We start from the raw sequence: 15,888 nt of genomic DNA, 5'->3' as shown, positions 1-15,888 counted from the left end.
AACAATATCTAATAAATACCGGGTGTGTTGGCTGATTGCTCGGTTGCATTAACTGGGCTGGTGATGTCACAGGCCTGCACTTCTTGTTATCCTCGGGCTGCTGGGAGAAGAAAGAGAAGGGGAGCAACACACTGTGTTACGAGTCACGTATATGTCTTTATTTGTAATAAATACTACACCTGCCCGTACAAAAGTATGTTGCATGCAGTGTGCATTCCATTGGGGAAATACTACTTTGTTGTGACATCTTGAACTTTGACCCTCAGGCATGTATCCACAGAGGATTTGTGGGTCAGAAATGCATGCATGCTGCAAAAAAAGTGACCGATGCAGGAGACATCCTGGTATATGTTTTGGGACTAGTCCTTTTTCTGGCGTACTAAAATTTGGTAGTACAAAAAAAAAAAGCTTCTTCAAATTGAAAAATAAACAACACGGCTGACATTTTTGCTTGTGGTAGAATAAAAAGCATAAAAATATTCAGGTTCCTGGTTTAGCTGCTGGGAACACGTGACTACAACGGAGCCCTCGTTAGTGTTATCAATTACACCTGCAACGTTTCCTCAAAGTCAAAGAAAATACACTATTGTGAAGCTTTGTCCCAACTAATTGGTGAAAACACGTTTTGGCAGTTATCCAATCAGACGCCGCAGCTGTGAGGAGTTTCTACGTGCAGGTGAAGGACGGTGGACGTTACCTGCCCTCCCGGATGTTACGACTTCCCACAATGCTCCTGGCGGTGGAAGGATGGAGGCCGTCCCTGCTCAGAGCCGTGGCCGTCGTCCGTAGCTACTCCGCGGCCGCGCTCGAAGCCGTCGTCGTGGTCAGTCGGTGCAACGACATCCTCCTGGGGGTCGCGCTCGCGCTCACCGACAGTTTGTCCGTCTACCTGTCGGCCATGCTGAGGCTGAACGCGCTCTTCAGACTGGCGCTGGCAGGTGCGCTGTTCTCGCGAGAGCGACGTCAAGTCTCGAGCCGCAGCACCACCACCACCTGGGCCTCGTGGAGGACCCGCGGAACCCTCAGGAGGCGATTCGAGTCGGCGCTGCACGTCGTGGCTGCTCTCTCCCGGCGCTCGCTGTCCGCGTGCAGGTCCGTCCAGATCCTGGTCCTGGACTCCAGACCCGGACTCTCCAGTGTGTGTGGCTGCATCAGACAGTTACTGTCCACCGTCCAGACTGTGACCGCTAACTCTCCGTCGGTACTCGGGATAGTTTGGGATCTCTCATCACTCACAAGCAGACCTTGAATGTGTCCTGTTGTACCTGGACTTTTTTATTTTATTTTTTTTATAAAATGTACATAAACTATCAAGTTATTTATTACTTTTTAATATATTCCAAATGCAAGCCTATAACTGGATTTCTGCCTGGGTTTTTATTCCAATAAAATAATGGTGACATATCTGCTGACCGGTGTGAACAAGCACAATATTTGGCATCATTGTGGACATTAATGTGTGGGATTATGATCAACATGTATCGTCTTCTTCAAATGAGCTCAGACACTTGAAAAAAGGGAAGTACGTGACACTTTATTGCATCGGTTCCACTAACAGAATAGTGTCTTGTGACCCCAACACCTTTTTCCAAAAGAGGTTGCCAGGATTCAGTGCAGCCTTCTTCACTAATGCCTCTGGTCAAAAAATATCTGAATGTGTACAGCATCGATGTGGGCTACAACGTTTAAAAACCTCTACACTATTTAACGAGAAGCTCGATGGCTGAGGGGGAATGCAAAAGTCGAGTTAAGGCTTAATTGCAAAAGCAAGATAAATAGTTTTTTAAATGTAACAAAGAATAACAAGCCGCTCCAATTTCTTCACTTTTCCTTGGTTTTCAAAACAGACATTTCGGCTCTTTGTCTCTCTCTCGCTCGCTCTCTCTCTCTCTCACACACCTGACTTTCTAAATAAACAGTATGACATCCTGCCATTAAAAATGTGTAAATGCACAGTTTAGGCCTTGAAGCATCCTCATAGAAACACAATCTACCAGCATCAGTACATGTTTGGCTACAATACAGGTTTAACATATAAAATATATATATACGTTTTGGTTTACAACCGCCAAAGCCAATGTTGAGATTTTTTTTTTTGGTTTGACAGGACATTTCAACCGACAGTAACATTCACATTTCAAATCAGAGAGTAAATTAAAGAATAGCTACAAATGGTCCCAATATTGAAGAAGTCGTGGTGGCAAGGTGTGTGCTGGCGACTGTTTGCAGCTTTTACTTCAGGTTAGTAACGTCGGCTCCCCTTGAATTAGCTCAGTTTATAGTTTAAATGTAAACTAGAGACCTGAAATCAGCATAAGAATCACTAGATACCACACAAATGGCTGAAAAGTATAAATGCACAGAGAATGGTTGAAGTAAAAACAGTGTATGATAACAGAACTAAAATCTCACACTCCGGTGGCGGCGGCTCAGTAAACAAAGCTTATTCTGTTTAACCAACAGACCACCAGGAGTTTGAAATCTGAAACATGAGCATAAGCTTTTGTAAAACTACCCCGATACAGTTTGACACAGCAGCGGATATTCACGAGCTTCTCTGCGATCTGACTGCTGCAGAGAGCTGGGTGTCCTCGGAAGAACGTCCAAGGAGAGAAAAACCCAGTCAAAACTGGCAATTACAAAGAAGCGATGACCTGTGGCTTGGAATGATTTAAGACGGTCGTTTACTTAAACTGTGGAGTAAAAGACACTTGATTAGCTGCCAAAGAAAAATATCCAAACTAAACTACAAATCATTGCACTGAATTAAAAAAAAGAGAGAAAAAAAAGAGCCACCGAGGTCTTTAAAAAACCCAACTTCTGTCAGTCAACGGCTTTTACAGCAGCTCCGATGCTCGCAGTGACTCGTCAGCAAAAAAAACAAACAAAAGGAGGCACAGAATAAACCGAAATGCTCACTGTCGGTTGCTACAGCTTCTCAAATCCAGAGAATAATGAAGTCGTCATCAGTGCCAGCCCAGACCTTGCCACCGCAAACAAAACCGCTTCTCTATAACAATAATAATAATACGACAATGATGCCAAAAAAGGGGTTTCGGAGGGGGGAGGGACAGTGAGATACAGATGCTATGCAACGGCGAGATACACGACTGCCGGGTAAAAGACTGCAGTAAAGAGAGCCATGACAGGAGACACGTATATGGGACATTGATTTCCTCTTGGTTTCTGCACACGGGCGCTCCTCTCACCATCCGTGTGCGTTTGAATGTGCGTCCGCCAGGCGTTCGTCGGCGCGGTTCACTCGACGGTCACAGACTTGGCCAGGTTTCTTGGACAGTCCACCTGTAATTAAACATAACAGCCACATAAATGGACAACAAGTGATGCACGGCTTCCGCTGTTGACCGATAGCTGCCGACAAACTTACATACAACAAAAACAGCCAGCGATACGGCAGCTTGACAGACTAATAGATACTCAGGTAAAAACAGCTCGTCCAATCCTGTTTAAATATCAAGCTGCATGTAAATACGGAGAAACAAAACGATGCTACGAACGTCCCTCATAGTTGGCGTTCCTTCGCCACCTGTTAAAAAATGCCTGGATTTGAGCGCACATGGAGGCAGTTATATGTAATTGTAATCCTTTCAGCGTGGCGGCCCGACGCAATATCACATTCACCGCAGTGTTTCGAGTTAGGAAAGTTTACAAGCTTCGACTCAAATTAGATTACTTGTGTGAGTGAGTTGGGAACACGATGACATATAAACACTGCGTGCCGTTCGTGCGGAGGCACCGGTGACCGCCGCCAGGAATCTGAGAGTCTGAGCGCAGAAATGAAGCCGTCTTAGAATATGAGACGCAGCATCTTTGGGACATTTCACCTCGAAAGCTAAACCACTTTTATCAAGCAGGTTTGTTCTTAAGTGTCTGTCACAACTTCTTCAGAATAATCTCTCTGAGGTATGAGTATTAGTTTGAAGTATTGAACCATTTCTTTTTGTATATCAGTGACAGTATGACTCTAAGGTTACATGGCATTCATTAACAGCACTCATTATTTCTCTCCATTCCTTGGCTTAAGCAGTAATTCTGCTGCCGACGCTGTTAAAAAAATATATACACTTTTCCTTTATGGATCTCAGAAAGCAGGACTTCAATATAGGACATATGGGTCAGAATTTTCATGAACACACACTCTTTTACCGACAGAAGGCAAACAAAATAGTAAAGGAAAGGTACAGAATGTCCTTTATAGCCATTTAGGCATAATAAAACACCGGCATCTTTGCGATACTGAAGGTTTTAAGTTAGCATGATGAATGCTGGAGTTCAGAATTCGGATATTTGACTGCATTATTTTTGTCTTACGTGACAGCGGAGGTAATAAATCTCATCTGGTGAAGCGATGAGGATCATCAGCTACCGACCACCGAGCCTGGAGGGACGGTACTTACGTCGTAACCTCGGAGGACGGCCAGGTGGAAGGCCAGCAGCTGCAGCGGGATGACGCTCAGGACGCCCTGCAGGCAGTCCACGCAGTGAGGCACTCTGATGGTGCGGCTGGAGCACTTGGCGGTCTCGTAATCATCTTTCTCACAGATCACGATAGGGCGGCCCTGCGAAATCGGACAAAAGCGACTCATCTGTCAGCGTGGTCCTGAACCTGGATCTCTCGGTTGACTTTCACACCTCTTAAATCCACATCTGCTGTGGATTACCAACAGCAGTGATGTCACGCTAAAAAAGGACCCCTCCCTTTTTGTTTTTAACGAGGTGAAGGATCAGAGATGTGGCACAGACAGGACTGTGGAAATTAACCTGCAAAACGTGCTGAGGTCACCAAGTTTAAAATATAAATAAAGAACTGTAGATTCTTCAGATGTCCACCAAAAATAATGTTTCCTGAGCATTTTAGTGGATGCATAAACAATCTGAAGGGTCAATCTCTGGGGTTTGGTGCTGCAACAGCATATTTAAGATGTCAGAAATACAGCAAGATTTGGAAAACATTGATTATGTCTGAGTGCGTATTTAGGTCTTACCTGGCGGGCAACGATCTGCTGCAGGGCGTTCTGACATTTGATGTAGGTGTGGTCTCTCATGATGATCATGATAACCGGCATGAGTTTGTCCACCAGGGCCAGCGGGCCGTGTTTCAGCTCTCCGGCCAGGATGCCTTCTGAATGCATGTATGTGATTTCCTTGATTTTCTACACAGGATGGGGAAAAAAAACACCTGTGATTTAAGAACATATAAGCCTATGTTGTAGTCTTTATATTTCAAATCATAAGAACCTCAGTCCATCTCTGTACCAACACATCTTTATATAAGACTAGAAGCTCAGTGTTTTATTATTCAAAGTTAAGGAGTAGGAGTGACATGCACAGTCTGAAACAATTATCTTTAATAATTCAGGACAGATATCCAACGTTTTTAGTTTCTCAGCTGAAAGAAAAGACGATATGTTTCTTGCCGTCTGGTTTTATAAACCCTCCAGAGACACCAGGCAGTTTATAATACATTGGAATGAAAAAAAAACAAACAAAAAACAGCTGAAGCCGGCTGAAAAGAAGGTTGTATTTACTCACCAGTGCTCCTTCCAGGCAGGTGGCATAGTGGTAGCCTCTGCCCATGATCAGTACGCTCTTCTGCTGATACAGCTCTTCTGCCAACTTCTGGATCTCATCATCCATACTGAGGACTTCCTTAATCAGATCTAACACAGAAATAACACAAAAACAGATGAGAACAGAGGATTTTTCTTTTGAAAAGTGGAAGTAAAAGAAAACCATCATGCATGATCTTGAATAAAGCATTGTGTCAACATGCTGCTGCTGCTGCTGTCACATGCTTGAATATGACCTCAGACTCATAATGTTGGGCAGGGAGCAGCAGAGTGGCCAGACATTTCCTCATTAGTTTACCATCAGGGACATTCCATCATATGCTTTAGATCCGGAGAAGCACGCGAGAGCCGACAGCCAAAAACTCTCTCCTCCATCGTTTGGCTCCCTCTTTCAAGAGGATCGTTTCAAACAAACAACAAAAACCCAACAGGCTCTCCATGTACTTGATCTTTGCTCTGAGAGCTGGTTTCCCCATCGCTATACATTTTAAATCTCGTACGTGATCAGGGTTTCTAAGTCGGAGCCAGAATACTCGTGGCCTGATTTACCTGGAAGAACTCTCAGGCCCTGGATTATCTCTCGGCGTCTGGGCTGCATGGAAATCCTGTCATCGCACATCAAGAGTGCAAACATGATCAGGGCCACAAACTGGCTGGTGTAGGCCTGCAGAGTAGAGAGAGGGGGAACGTGTTAGTAATGTGAGAATTATATTGCAATTGTATGAGTCACGTTTTGTTGTTTTTTTCCATGCTCCGTTTATTAAAAGTGTTCTTTTGTTAAAGTCCCAGTCGGCAAGTCCGGCGGATGGAGGGCACTCTGTCAGATTGAATGATTCCAACTCTCAGGCTCCTTCCCCTCGACTTCCTGCCCTTTGAACTCCCTTAGATCACGCCACCTTTGAAACGCGTGTCCGATGTTGACTCTGGTTTTATCACGGGCACCGTCGCCATCTTTCTTTTTTTCCTTCTTTTCCACCGGTGTTTTCTTCTCCTTGGTTGTTTTGGACCTCCTCGTTTGGGTTTTTAACGAGGAATTGGAAGCTTGTTGCTACTTCCCTCCGCCTCCCCCCTGTGATAGTGGTACGACCCGAGGGGGGAGGGGCTCTGTGTGGGCATGAACACAGCCCTGCCTGCTGATTGGACAGGATGATCCGGGCGCTGTCGATTTTTGCAAAACAAACAGGCTCTACGTGCACGTAGAGGCACGCTTTTTTATCTAAAACCGGATGATTTATGTTGTTCTACCGGAGCGTAGTGTCTGGGACTACTGGTCTCTGCAGCATTGCTCGTTATAACCTGATTAAAAAAAAAAAAAAAGGTATAGTTTTCCCGCTTTGCAGCTTAACATTGAATAAAAAGTGCAGCATCCAAATCCTGACTTGAGCCTCTCGTTTAGGAGAGTTCTTTAGAGTTTGTGCTTCTTGCCTCCCTGTTATGATGGTAAACTCTGTCTCCAGCGATTAATCAGCACCAGATGAGACATGGAAGGAGAGGTGGGTTCTAGCACACGCCAAGCAACATTAAAAACGTTGCTCATCCTGGAAAACTTGGTGAAGACACAACATCAAAATCAGAGAGTTCACCCTCTGATGATCCGCTCACAAGCCCGGCACATCGAAGCACATCCCTGCCTGCCGTCATCACCGCCCGCCCGCTCTCTCTTCTTTCATCTCCGAGCACGTTTGGAGGCCTTCCATGCCCATTTGGGAGATTTAATCAGTGCTCGAGTGAAGCCAAGTCATTTCACAGGACCCTCCAGACTCAGAAATGCCGGCGCTTAGTGCCAAGAAAATAGCTGTAAAAGGTTTACGCTGTTTCTTTTTTCCCCCAACAACACGCTACCCACAGTCTGTGCTCGTGGGTCAGATGTGGCAACATGTTTAATCCACATAGTAAACTGGTGGTTCCTTCTTTTGCTGTTCATGTCACCAACTTTGAGTGTTTTTCATGCATAACATGCAACCTGCATAGCTGACAACCCATAAATGCAAATTAAGAAAAACTCAAGACGCAGCTGACGACTAGAAAACAAACTTTATAACAGCTTAAATCCCCAACAGATGCTGCTATATAATCCATAAAGCCACTCTTCTTCCATTTAACCTGCCAGAAGGATTTGTGCTTCAATAACATCCTCTTTTTCCATAAATCTTGAATACGATTATTGAAAAATGATCCTTTCCTTGTTTCTCCTCCCCCTCAAATTGGCATGAAACGAAAGTAGATGATTTGGGGGGTCACTTAGCACTTGGGTGTGATATGTTGTTCCCCAGTGATTTGATGAACTAGGTTGCAGCATTTGGTTGAGCTGGGTGTGGGTGCGTGTGGCCAAAGCAGCCAAGCGTTAAATGATGGCGTCTGTGAGGCGTACTCTGGGGCTTTGGAGCAGCGCAACAGTCCCTGAGCCAAGCCCAAGGGCAGGGCCAGGGAGGGACCTGCTCCACTCTCTCTCTCCTCACTAGCTGGGGCCGGAGCTCCACCAATTCTCCGAGTCCAAACTGGCAAATCCGTGTGGTTTTTAGAACCAAAGATCCCTGCTTTACATGAGATGAGATGAGAATATCAGGCTTCATCGACTCCCCAAGGGCTGAGAGGAAAATGTCAGCTTCCAGGAGACAGCCACACTCACGATAGAGTTCTCATCTGGGTTTCATTCGGTGTCAGTGGGCGTTGAGTTCATTTATGAGTTGATGCCACAAAAAGGGGGTACAGTTTCTGCAAACTCATAATTATGTTTCTTCTATATTGTGTAACATCCATGCAAATATTTTTTGTGACAAAGACCTCCCAAAAACATGGCTCTCTGGATCTCTTGGGCATTTGACCAGAGAAAATCTGACACATGGTTTTTCTCAGCTGTGCAATGAGTTGAGTGGGGCTTCGTGACTGAGCATTATCTGGTAATGTACACAGAAATATGTGCGAGCTGTTCACATCTCATTTAATTGTCACCAAGTGCTCAGTCTTGTTCAAAGGTTTGGCAAACCCTCTGTGAAATGTGAAACAAATAAAACTACGGCAGCAACTAACAATTACTTTCTTCATCTCTTGTTCTATAAAACATTGTATTCAAAAACGTTTCTGTGAGCATGAGGCAACGTCGTCAAAATGATTTCTTTTTTCTGACCAACAGTTCAAAACGAAAAGATTTTTAATGCTGGATCTAACAAGACAAAGAAAAGAGGCACATTGAGAAACTGGAACAAATTAATATTTGGCTTGTTTTGCATTAAAACTGATTATCAAACTTGTTGCTGATTTCTAAATAAATAAAGTTGAACTTATTTATTAATCAACAAATCATTTAATCTCCAATTGAAAACAGAAATTCAGGATTATTGTGATTTATTGACATCATTTCATGCAAGAGAGTTATTTATGAGGATTTTTTTTTTTTAAGGCCGCTGTCTGGGATGTATGAAAATAAGTTTTATTGCATTTTGTGCAACCTAAGCCATCATCTGACAAATGCATGTGTGTAGATACCGTAGATGATTGATGCTCGCTGGAATACATAAAGAAAACAGGCTCACCTTGGTGCTGGCGACTCCGATCTCGGGCCCAGCATTGATGTGAACTCCGCAGTCGGTCTCCCTGGAGATGGAGCTGCCCACTGTGTTGGTGACGCCCACAGTCAGAGCTCCTCTCTCCTTACAGTAGCGCAGGGCCATGAGGCTGTCAGCAGTCTCCCCTGGAGGATTGGCAGCAACAGACAAACATAACAGTTGTAACAGCCCTGACAGTAGAATTTATTTGTTTGTTAGGAAATGGCTTTTGCGTAATACATTACTGATTTGAAACAGCTTCACAGAAAAACCACAATATCACACAGACACACACCCTTGGGAAAGAATAATATTAGATATCACAGATAAGAAACACGCACACATTCAGACGACTACAGCAGATACTGGAAACTCAACTGTGCTGCACAAGTTTGACTTAAAAAAAGACTCAATCAGCGAGAACCAGAGGGGCTCCCGGGGGACGGAAAGGGGACAAAACGGGGTAACGTCGCCCCACCTGACTGGCTGATGAAGAAGCAGACGTCGTCTCGGAAGACGGGAGTGTTCCTGTCCAGGAAGTCACTGGCCAGCTCCACCATGACGGGCAGCTCCGTTAGCTCCTCCAGGACCTGGCGGGTCTGGGAAAGCAACAGAGCAAAGTGCTCAGCGTCATTCTGTTAAAACAAACCGGCGGAGCTCGTGCCAGCGCACGGACCTCACACCTGTGTCCACAATACAGACATGACCTGCTGTTCTGATGGAGTCAAACGAGGATGGCAGCGCAGACAATGTTTCCATTGTGTGCATTAACAGGGGGGAAAAATGGCTACTCACCGCCACCCCGGCATGGTAGCTGGTGCCACAGGCGATGAGGATAAGTCTCCGACACCTCTGGATCTCTTTGATGTGGTCCTTCAGTCCGCCCAGTGTCACTGAAAAGCACACAGCTAATCCATCATTCTGCTCCATTATTTCCAGCTCATTAAAAAAAGGAGGCCACAAAGAGAACACGAGAGAATGTTCTCTTAAAAAAAAAAAAAAATCACTGACAAGTTACTTTAACATATTTAGCTTTTTTACACGCATGTAGTTAAATGAACTCAACCACAGTGAGGAATTGGATACAAACCTAATTTCCTCTTTATTGATTGTTATGACTGTGACATGCAGGAAACTGGTAATGCTCAATGTGATCATGTATGCGTTTGAGCAACGTGCACGATGGGACGGAGAGGAAAACAGTGCACTTATTAGATGTTTTACTGCCAGTGTCCCGCTGGGAAAACTAACCTGTGTTGTCGTCAAAGTTGATCCTCCCCCTCATGGTGTTGACCACAGACTCTGGCTGCTCAAAGATCTCTTTCTGCATGAAGGAGCTGAAGTTGCCTGTGAAGCGAGGATCAGAAATCAGGGGAGCATTTCCAACGCCAGTTAAAAAAATATAACATTTTAAAAGGTTGCCTGTTAAGAACACAGGGACGGACGTTTTTATAAAGTGTGAGCCCACACGAAGCCATCTGAGAAAGGTCTTGTTGACCCACATTAAGTACGTGAGAACATAAACCTAAAAGCTCCTGGAGAAGCAAGAAGATCTTTACAATGTGTTACTGATGAATCAGGCTTTCCTGGGAATGGAGGGGTTTACTGTCTTTTCGCTGCTTTATCAACATATTCAGAGCCACGGGGGCAAGTCGTCCCTTTAATGACGGCAAACAAACACGGGGCATCGGGGAGATAAGTGTTTTTCCGTTCATAATAAACTGTGACACTAAAATATGAGAGTGTTTTTCAGCCTGCCGCTGACAGCAATTTGGGTCATGCGAATTAGGTTATTCAGCAGAAAGGCTCCAGAAAACTGAAACGGAGGAGAGAGGCTGAGTAATGACTTGACCACAAAGGAATGTCCAGAGCAGCCAACGTCAGTTTACCTCTGCCCTCTGCTGGACTGCTGAGGAAGAGTCCGTGGAGAAGAAGGAAACATTGTGTGGATGACCTTTTTGTTATATCACAGGAAAATATTTTTGGGGTTGTCTGTTGGTTGAATTACAACATGCAGCTTAAATCAAATCGTTTTAGGGGTTCTGGGAAGTTGTGATGGCCGTCTTTCACAACGTTTTAGCTTTGCATAGACTTAATAATAATGGAGAAAATATTCTGCAAATCAATAATGAAAGTTGCCAGAAAAAAAGGGGTGGTTTGATATTTTATTAAATGCATATGTTTGCTAAAACCAATGTTTTAAGATGACAATGCATTTTAGAGGGGACACGAACACAAAGAAATTGTTTCATATAAGATTTGATACATGAGAATCTGTCCTCTCCCCCAAACTCTCGACATAAATGCAAATATTTCAACCATTTGTTTAATTTGGGGAACTCTCTCTATATAAAAAGTAACAAAACAGAAAGAAAAGAAATAGAAAACAGTAATTCTCAAATATTGGGTCTTTTATAACAGATTTACATCTGTAATACACCTTTGAGCCACACGAGGGAACCAGAATGCTCAGCTTATTCTCATAATTGTAGTCTACTTATAACACTTAATCTAATAATAAAAGGAGAGTGGACATTCAGTTCGTTTTATTGATAAGCAAAGCAAAGAAAAGACTACCATTTAGTTTTTACCATGTGTGTGTTTTCAATAGTACGTACATAAAATGTATTGATTTGCCAAACATCTCTTTGAATAGCTGGTTAACCTACACAAGACAATCTTAGGTGATAAGGACATTGCAGTAAAAAAGGTCAGGAACTTTCATTATTGCACAAATCTGTTTACTCATGATTTATAAATTAGGCCTTTTGTGAAATGGGTCGCAACAATTTGTCATTTTTAAAAAAATCTGGTCCGCAGAAAAACTGTTAGAAACACTTTGCTAGAGAACAAAAGATGCTTCACTGTCCAACTAAATACTGACTGCAGTGAAAGGTGAGGGTGATAAAGTCCTGTAACTCAGAGGTCATTTGAATGACAGTTGCTTCCCTGAGGGTGTCATTAAAATGCAAGGAAGGCCTCAGGGCTGCACATTAACAGCCAGGTGAGCTATATAAGCAGCTAGTCGGAGACTTACACAGTAATAACAGGGTTCAGGACTAAATTACAAGGCAGTTTCATGATTTATTTGCAAATATGTGCAGGGGAAATGTATGATGAACCGATCAAAGTCTGACCTTCCACTCACCCTTCATGATCTGCTGGAGCTCCATCTGCAGGGTCTGGATGGCGCGGGCTGGATAGTCTCCCGCCGTGCGCTTAATCCTGTGGATGGACAGCCGGCCTTCCACCACGGCAGCCACGTCGTCGTCCTCCAGGAAGATCACCCGGTTTGTGTGTTCGATCACTGCGCTGTGGTGACGAGAGAGACCAAAAACGACATCAAACATTTGACTCCACAGATAAAAACGAGGCGTAAGAAGTGGGGAAATGGGGAATCTTTGCATGCTCTGGAAAAAGGAGGATGCAAAGACACAGGTATCTGCTTACCTTGCATCTGAGGCAAAGTAGTACTCCACAGCTTTCTCATCCACAGGGAACAAGCAGGTGTCCTGGTCCAGCCTGGGGAGAGCGGTGCAGCCCTTCTTGTCTTTAGCACCTGAGGGAGAAAAAAAGAAAAGAAAACTGGGGCTCAGTTAAGCATGTATGAAAAATTCATTTCACGATTTTCCATGAATTTAAACTTACAGGAGCGGTACAGCACAGGAATTTGATCTGAGGACAGCTTGTGATCACTCCTCACTCCCATCAGCAGGGGACTTCCCCTCCTGCATGGCAACATTGTTATGAGCAGACGACACTTACATGTACAACGAACAGTTTGACAGCTTCGGTGAGGGTGTACCTTGTGACGACTGCCTCTCCGGGGTAGTGGACGCTCTTGAAGACCAGAGCAAAAGCTCCCTCCTGGCAGGTGGAAGAACAAACACATCAGACAGGCTCTTTTATCAGCTGATCACTTCAGGAGCAGAGCTATTCATGAGCAGGTCCTTACCAGCTGCTGGGTCACCCGTTCCACCAGGGTAGAGAAACTGAGGTCGTCATTCTCCCGGTTGTCAAACATGTACTTCACCAGCTTGGCGATCGTCTCTGTGTCGGTTTCTGACTCGAAGTCGTAGCCTTTGCTTTCCTGGGGAGATAAAGAGAGAGTCAGTCCCGTCTCTTGTGTCTAGAATACTGTAGTTTTTTGGAAAATATTTGCTCACCAAGAATTTCCTCAGGTCTTTGTAGTTGGTGATGATTCCATTGTGGATGACAATGAACTCTGCAGACCAAAAAGGTTATCAGAAACATTTAGATACATACGATCAGGTCGAGTTAGCTTCCTTAAACATAACTGACCGTTGCTCTTGTCAGATCGGTGTGGGTGGCTGTTAACTGGACTTGGTTCTCCGTGGGTGGCCCAGCGGGTATGAGCAATGCCGAGGTGAACGTCAAACTCCACATCCAGGTCAATGTCCTGCTGCTCTAAAAGGTTAAACAAACGCCAACGCAGGCAATGTTTTATACCCGACAGTATTCAACATGGCAAAAAAAGCAAGGGATCATTTAATAATGGTTGCTTCATGGCACTTGGCTTACTGTTGATCTCCTCATCAAGTGCCTTCACTTTTCCACGTTGCTTGATCAGTTGGATGGACTTGCCATTTGTCTCCCAGTCCTTGGCATTGCCACCATCAATTCCCACACCTAACAAAAAAAGATATATTATAGATAGAGTTAATTAGCTCCATTAGTGTTGGTGGCGTTATCAGAACTACTGTCCTGCAGGAAGACAGCAAGGAGTCAGTGAAGGAAATAGGCCTGATAAAAACAGTGGGTGTTGTTGATATGAGCCTTCACATCTCACTCACCAGCTGAGTCATAGCCTCTGTACTCCAGACGGTGCAAACCTTTGAGAAGGATCTCAAGGATCTCACGGCGACTCCTTGGCACATGGTAGTTGAGATAGGCAAAGATTCCTGGGGAGAGGAAGGAACAGAATGTCAAGATTCAATAGATAAATAGATATCTTTGAATATCTATATTTCTTTTCTTTTCTTATGTTTCTATTATATTTTTTCTGTGTCCTGTTTAAGCGGTGCTCTTATGTCATTACATCTTCTTGGAATTGTTCATTTGTGCAACTCTATTTTGTAAAATCAAAAATATGCTATACCCATACTGTCGCAACACAACTCCACCGGAGGTTGACATATAATAATAATGATGATACTCTGACCTACAAGAATGGAGACGTTAGAGGCTGAAACCCGAGACGGATCAAAACGTGATTTAAGCAATGTGTGACAAGCGTCTATTTTTAACTGGACAAGAAGTCAAAACTCTATTGTGTACGAGAAACCAGTCTTACAAGAAAACTGAAAAACAGACTGCTTAGAGACAATCTACATGTCATACATATTTTCCAAGCGTATATCTTATAGCCTTGGAAATGTCACAGCAACACAGGAAATCTCTTTCAAGTGGTGTCGGTCCAACAACTGTAATTGCAGTTACCGTATAATAACACACACCTGAATTAAGACTTGCACAATCTCACAAATTACAGCAATAACCAGCATTCTCTGGTGAAGATATCAGGTGTCCACAGCCAGGACAGTCACATTAATTAAGCCAACGGTGGGTACGATATACAGCCCTCTTACACAGCGAAGGCACTTTTCTCTCAAATAGAGAGCCAGAGGGCCGCCTGGTTCAACAGAGCTTTCATTCAGAAACAGGAGGTGGTGGGGGAAGGCAGTGAGGAGGAAAGTGTTGGAGCAAGCATGCAAAAAAAGAAAAAAAAATCAAGACCCACCAAGACAAGAGAGTGGTTTCTGACTGTGACAGCAGGTATTAATAGAGAAGCATTTGTTATGATATCCTCAGAGGACCAACTACTGGTCTATCTGGTCTGATGGGTGTACTCAAGAGATTGCAGTGGCAGTGATGGGACACAGAGAGGCATCAGTTATCAGAGAGAAGGAGACAGACAGATATGGGACAGGGACACTGGAAGCAAAGCATCTCAACCAAACTGATCCATTTTCCAGCCACTTTCAATGAAGTTTAACGCTGCAGTGTGACGCCCCCCCTCTCCCCTTTAAATAGTACTTTATTTAGACTCCAATTAAAACCCTGGCAATGTTATCTCAGCTAACGTATTGCCAAATATTAAACGCCCAAATCCGAGAAACCACAGCGACCGGTTCCGTGGAAAGTTACGCGATGGATCGTCATCAGAAAACCCCCCATGGAAGCTGCGTTAGCATGAGACACCTTTTTTAACGTTACTCCCACAATATCGACTGTTTACGTCACCGAATATAACACGTAACGCTAACGAAAGCGAAATATAAAACAGCGGTTGCTTCTCATTTGGCTAGCTAACCTGCATCAGCAGCACCAGCTCACGCTAACTCAGGTTAGCCGCCCCTTAGCTAATTTCAACTGAGCAGGGTTAGCTACTTTAGCCTAAGCTAACGATGCTAGCACTATTTTTTAATGTATTTTCATACGCAGGGGAATAAAGAAATTAAACTCCCTACAGATGATGATACATGTTGAATTTCTCCCGTACTCACCACACATGTCTGCAGTTTGGCTGCCAGTTTACAGCTACTACGGTAGCTGGGAACGCCTGTCACATATAAGCTTCGCCCCCCTCTCTGTTGTCACCGACAGCCCCAGCGTTCTTCTTCCATGGCGCCTTCTGATTGGTCGAGCGGCTTGTCAGTCAGGTTGCACCTACCAACGTATGTACTTCTGACGTGGCATCAGGATGTAGATCCGTAGGATCTTCCAGCTTA

The 15,888-nt window shown here is 44.2% G+C and overlaps 1 protein-coding gene across 1 annotated transcript; it reads right to left on the bottom strand.

Moving 5' to 3' along the window:
* Positions 1 to 1,513: 1,513 nt before the first annotated feature.
* Positions 1,514 to 15,741, bottom strand: gfpt1 (glutamine--fructose-6-phosphate transaminase 1). Its single transcript, XM_084025115.1, has 19 exons — positions 15,664 to 15,741; positions 13,951 to 14,058; positions 13,679 to 13,786; positions 13,439 to 13,564; positions 13,303 to 13,361; positions 13,092 to 13,226; positions 12,942 to 13,003; positions 12,785 to 12,864; positions 12,587 to 12,695; positions 12,285 to 12,448; positions 10,388 to 10,483; positions 9,932 to 10,029; positions 9,615 to 9,735; positions 9,125 to 9,282; positions 6,141 to 6,255; positions 5,554 to 5,681; positions 5,007 to 5,174; positions 4,419 to 4,580; positions 1,514 to 3,303 (listed from the first exon to the last, which is right to left on the bottom strand). Exons 1-19 carry the CDS (start codon positions 15,668 to 15,670, stop codon positions 3,259 to 3,261), a joined length of 2,049 nt encoding a protein of 682 aa, XP_083881241.1. The 5' UTR covers positions 15,671 to 15,741; the 3' UTR covers positions 1,514 to 3,258.
* Between the last annotated feature and the right edge of the window lie 147 nt (positions 15,742 to 15,888).

This window comes from Eutrigla gurnardus, assembly GCF_963514095.1.
Source record: "Eutrigla gurnardus genome assembly, chromosome: 13".
NCBI lineage: Eukaryota > Metazoa > Chordata > Actinopteri > Perciformes > Triglidae > Eutrigla > Eutrigla gurnardus.
Note: the sequence above shows the minus strand (reverse complement) of the source record. Positions and strands in the feature narration are given on the sequence as shown.